At 54.5% G+C, this 5,261-nt stretch overlaps 1 protein-coding gene across 1 annotated transcript; it reads right to left on the bottom strand.

Annotated features, from left to right (window-relative positions):
* Positions 1–779: 779 nt before the first annotated feature.
* Positions 780–1,911, bottom strand: LOC109939492 (antifreeze protein Maxi). Its single transcript, XM_020537672.3, has one exon. It carries the CDS (start codon positions 1,812–1,814, stop codon positions 915–917), a length of 900 nt encoding a protein of 299 aa, XP_020393261.2. The 5' UTR covers positions 1,815–1,911; the 3' UTR covers positions 780–914.
* Between the last annotated feature and the right edge of the window lie 3,350 nt (positions 1,912–5,261).

Below are 5,261 nucleotides of genomic sequence, written 5' to 3'. Positions count from 1 at the left end.
GGTAGTAGGCGGGGGCCGGGATCGGAGTGAGGAAGACGAAGACAGGCGATACGTTCGATCTAAATCCAATGGCTGAAGTGAGACGAAGACAGGGAAGGACACAGACAGGTGGAAGCACAGCCAGCCACACTTCGATGCAAGAGCTGTGCATAGGGTTGTGCCCGATCGATGGCCGACTCAGTGGCCACCACCTTTTTATTTAGTGCTCAATGTCTCTTAGATCTTGGGCAAATGTTCAATAGAATAGTGGCGCATTGATCAGTTTTGTCTCCGGCCCGTTGGAACGCGCAATAGCGATGTGTCATCAGGAGCTTGATCTAGATCCAGATCAGAGTCATGGACTCATGGTTGCGCTAATTAAGAATATATTAGTGAAATTGCATTGCAGACTATCTCAACATGAGCAGTCTGTGTTAATGGAGCCGCCTGTTCTTCTCCAGTCCGTTTCCTTCGTATATATTTTTTGTTTTTTTCGCGTTCTAAATTACAAGGTACCGTGTTTTACATTATTATGCTAGTTTATTTAGCTTTTTCTTGATACATAGTTTTTGTTTGTTGAATATTTGAATACATACCCTATCTAATTATAAAAACATAGCAGCAAAAGATATGTACGCGTAGAAGAGACAAAGCAGTACGCATTTAATTTGCATATGCGCCGGCCGTGTGTCAACTGTCAAAGGCTCAAAGCGCGCGATTGGTTTAAGCTTATGAACACGAATAATGTCGATCGAGTTCGCGCGGTTTTGTTCGATGAAATGTAACCATGCATATCGTAGTTCACACATGAACAACGCATGCATTTAAACAAGAGCCAAATAAACAAGAGAGCCTTTTTTTCATCCAATAATATGTATGTACACTTGCATTTTGGTGACATTATGGAGTGTGGTTTTGATGGATGTCCAAAACGATCAGCATGTCTGGGTGCGGATGTTGAGGAGTGCGACCCTAGTGTGCAGGATGCTCCTGAACACCTCGTCGCTCCCGGCTTCCATCTCGGCGATGCACGCGTCGAGCCGCTCCATCTTCTCCAGCGCGGCGAGCTCCCTGTCCTCGTCGGAGGCGGCGGATTTGCCGCTCCTGGTGACCAAGGACATGAGCGTCGCCGTCGCCGCCGGTTTCTTGGAGGAGGCGGCAGACGCGGCGGCGGCGGCAGTGGCGGCGGACGAGACGGCCTCGAGGGCGGAGAACACGGCCGCGGACGCGGACGCCGCGGCGCCCAGGGCCTCGGCGAGCACCCCGGACACCTCGACCTCGGCGGCGGTGGCCGCTGGCAGTGGCAGCCTGCAGCTGGCGGCGGCGGCTGCGCGCGCGGACGACGCGAGGCGGGCGAGGCCCTTCTCGGCGCGGCGCGGCGCGCGGACGGCCGACGCGAGGCGCGCCGCGTCGCGGCGGCGCAGCGCGGCCTGGGCCTCGGCGGCGTGGCGCCTGAGGTCGACCAGCGTCTCCCGGAACGCGCCGTGCGCGTCGGCCAGCGCCAGGAGGCCGTCCAGGAGGCGGTCCGAGAAGGCGGTGGCGCCGGCGGTGGCGAGCGCGGCGCGGGGCTCCGGGAGGACGAGGAGCTCGGCGAGCGCGGCGTGGAGCGCGGCGAGGTGGGCGAGGCCCGAGGAAGGGGAGGTGGTGCAGGGGTCGGCGGTGGCGGCGGCCCAGGCGCGGGCGGCGCGGGTTGTGGCGTGGAGGTGGGCGAGCAGCGGGTGCGCGCGGCAGGTCGGGAGACTGATGGAGCGCACGTGGCGCGCCTGCTTCGTGGAGGAGGAGGAGCGTGCCGGGCTCAGCGGGAAGGAGATGGAGCGGCCGAAGGCGGGCGCCATGGGGATGGATGGACCGCTGGTGCGAGCTGTCTTGCCTGCTCTGCTCTCGTTGTGGAGAGTCCACGGAGGATGAGGGGGGTATATAAAGCGGAGGCGCCGGCGAGGTGAGGACATGGGGGATGGGGCGGGTGGCGCTTGGTTGGTGGCGCGCGGGAGGCAGGATCCGGCGATCCGCGAGGGGCGGGGACGCGTGCATGGCTGCTACACGTGGAGCACGATGGGATGGCTGCTGCTGCTGCTGGATCGGGGGATCTCTCTCCAGAGCCTCTACTGTCCTGCCGCCACCTGCCGGCCTACCCACCCGATGGATGCGCGCCAGGCGCCATGCGTGCGTGTGTCAGCGCGACGCTCTGGATGGATGGGCCATTATTTGGGGCGTCGCGGTCAGATCTGATCTCTGCCTCTTTCTCTCTCTGTGTTGCGTTGGGGTGGTGGGTGGTGCATCGGAACGGATCATGGCGGACGGCGACACGCCGGCGGACGTAACGACGGCCGGATCGGATCGGTCCCCGGCAGAGGACGCGCCCGTGCGAGCGGACCTGTCTATCTGTCTCACGTTGCGTGCGCGCATGCATGGTCTTTGCCTGCCTGACTGGCCGGCCGGGCCGGTGTGGCTGCCGCAGCGGCAGTGCAGGGCGGTGAGATCCGCCATTGTCCTGTTGGTAAACGACCGATCGATTTTGCGGCCGGCCGGTGCGGTGTACTTGCTTACTTCTCCATCACACATTCAACACAACAAGATATGTCGGCCTTATACCATCTGTGCCAATGCAACCGTGTCTACTGTTGTTTCATTTCCTGCGGTTGTGTGTTGGTGTGGGAGGCTATCTTCCGTAGTTCTTGCATCACATTTTCTATCGCACATCCTATTTTAAAGTTAACTCTGCAAACAATATTTTGCACGAAATACGTGTGATCTGCTGGACATGGCCTGGCCAGCTAAGGTTATTCTTAGGCTATTGTTTCTTACCACAATATCCAAAGTTGTCATGTCATATAAAATTACATAAGATACAACTATCACAATGCATAGTATTATAGTTTTTTTTATACTCTACACAATTTTAAATGCTAGCATATATGAGAGTGTGAGATGTGGGCCACTTTGATGATTCAAGTTTTAATGTCTAAGATCTCATGCCCAAGCAATATCTTCCTCAAAGATACGACTTTCTTCTCTTTCACCTTAGAGCAATTATAATAAGATAGGTGACGTAGGCGGGCTGCAAGAGATGACACGTCAAGATTTATGATGACATGGAAGAAACACATATAGAGATAGTAGTTTGTGGGAGAAAGAGGTGGACTCAATATTAAATGTATATCTTATATTATTAGAGAGTTATTATATGAACAGGTTTTTAGTTGACTATATGTGGTATGACAATATCATAAAGCTCATTGTTGGCTATATTATTTAACTTTCTATTAACTCTCTTCCCACGTTATTAAATGCTTATATGACATGTATTAAATGAGTATGTTACAATGGATTGGAAATAGCATAAGCTAACAAGTAGCCCTATAGCTAGGTGTGTAGTTAATTAACGTTTTAGCAAGTACATAGGGCATTTACAACCCTATTAACTAGGACTAGGAGGTCTTTTGAAGAGTTTTTAGGGAGTTAAGTGAAAAAAATAATAAACTGTCTCTCTATAAATAACTCGTCTATACACGACTATATATATATTATCTTTTAACTATGTTATGATATAAATATAGGGACTCCATCTCGTCGTGAGCTAGGTAGACGCTCTCTCAATGCAACCAACGCACGGCACACCAGCAAACAAGTCATGCATGCAGGCCCGCGACCATCGATATACTCGGGGGCATGCCACGAGCGCGTCGGCGCGTCCGTCGTCCATATTAATATATTATTACTTGCACAGTTTTGCACGCGTGGCCGGCCGGGGCGGTGCCCGACACGATCCGCGGCGGGAGGCGGTGGTCCAGGGCGCTGTACGACGTACAGTACGTACGGTGCCTCGTTTTGTCCTCTAGCTAGCTACTTCTGCCCTGACGGGCTTGTACGTGTATGGATACTCCGGCCGTGCATGTCCAAGCTTGTTGCATTGATATAACCATGTTCCAAGTGGGGGTCTCATGCATGCACGTTCACTTGAGGGTGAGCAAGCCTCTTGCCGGTGTGCACGTTCACTCGAGGGTGAGCACGGCACTGTCAAGCGGCCTTTCGGGGTTACCCTAAGACCCATGCGCGCTATCAAGAGTATACCCTCTAGGGTTGGGAGGAGACACTGTCATGGTGGTTATACTTAGATTTATACATGGTCAAGTGGGTCATGCTAAATGGACTGACACTATAAGCACAGTATGACACGAGCATGATTCATATAAATACGCGCGACGCGGGTCTAGTGTCGTGCTTGGACCGCCACCTCGACACGATAGGCTGACACGAGCACGACACGATTAGGCATGACATAGACCAACTGATTGTATATATAGATATTATTGTGATTTGTTATAATTTTAAGCATAATAAACTCACTTCATAATGATATAAATGTTCAAGTTCTAAAATTATATATATATATATATATAATCTTAAATATCTTCTCTATTTTTTGAGCTCTTAAAGTCAAATAGTGACTAGGCTGGTACAGACAGTGTCGGGGACCATAATTAGGGGTACCCTCAAGTCTCCTAATTCTCAGCTGGTAACCCCCATCAGCATAAAGCTGCAAAGGCCTGACGGGTGCGATTAAGTCAGGGATCGGTCCATTCGAGGGACTCGATCACACCTCGCCCGAGCCTAGCCTCGGACAAGGGCAGCCGACCCCGGAGGATCTCCGTCTCGCCCGAGGCCCCCCTCCAGCGACGAACATACTTCCGGCTCGCCCGAGGCCCTGTCTTCGCCAAGAAGCAAACCTGACCAAATCGCCGCGTCGACCGACCAAATCGCAGGAGCATTTAATGCAAAGGTGGCCTGACACCTTTATCCTGACGCGCGCCCTTCAGTCGACAGAGCCGAAGTGACCGCCGTCACTTCGCCGCTCTGCTGACCGGCCTGACAGAAAGACAGCGCCGCCTGCGCCGCTCCGACTGCAGTGCCACTTGACAGAGTGAGGCTGACAGGCAGTCAGGCCTGGCCGCAGGCACCATAGGAAGCTCCGCTTCGCCCGACCCAGGGCTCGGACTCGGGCTCAGCCCCGGAAGACGGCGAACTCCGCTCCGCCCGACCCAGGGCTCGGACTCGGGCTAAGCCCCGGAAGACGGCGAACTCCGCTCCGCCCGACCCAGGGCTCGGACTCGGGCTAAGCCCCGGAAGACGGCGAACTCCGCTCCGCCCGACCCAGGGCTCGAACTTGGGCTCAGCCCCGGAAGACGACGAACTCCGCTCCGCCCGACCCAGGGCTCGGACTCGGGCTAAGCCCCGGAAGACGGCGAACTCCGCTCCGCCCGACCCAGAGCTCGGACTTGGGC

This window comes from Zea mays, chromosome 5 (assembly GCF_902167145.1).
Source record: "Zea mays cultivar B73 chromosome 5, Zm-B73-REFERENCE-NAM-5.0, whole genome shotgun sequence".
NCBI lineage: Eukaryota > Viridiplantae > Streptophyta > Magnoliopsida > Poales > Poaceae > Zea > Zea mays.
The sequence above is the reverse complement of the archived record's forward strand: the minus strand, read 5'-3'. Positions and strand labels throughout refer to the sequence as shown.

Excerpts from the sequence above, each read along its gene's own strand:
- LOC109939492 (XM_020537672.3), bottom strand. The coding sequence starts at position 1,814 with ATGGCGCCCGCCTTCGGCCGCTCCATCTCCTTCCCGCTGAGCCCGGCA.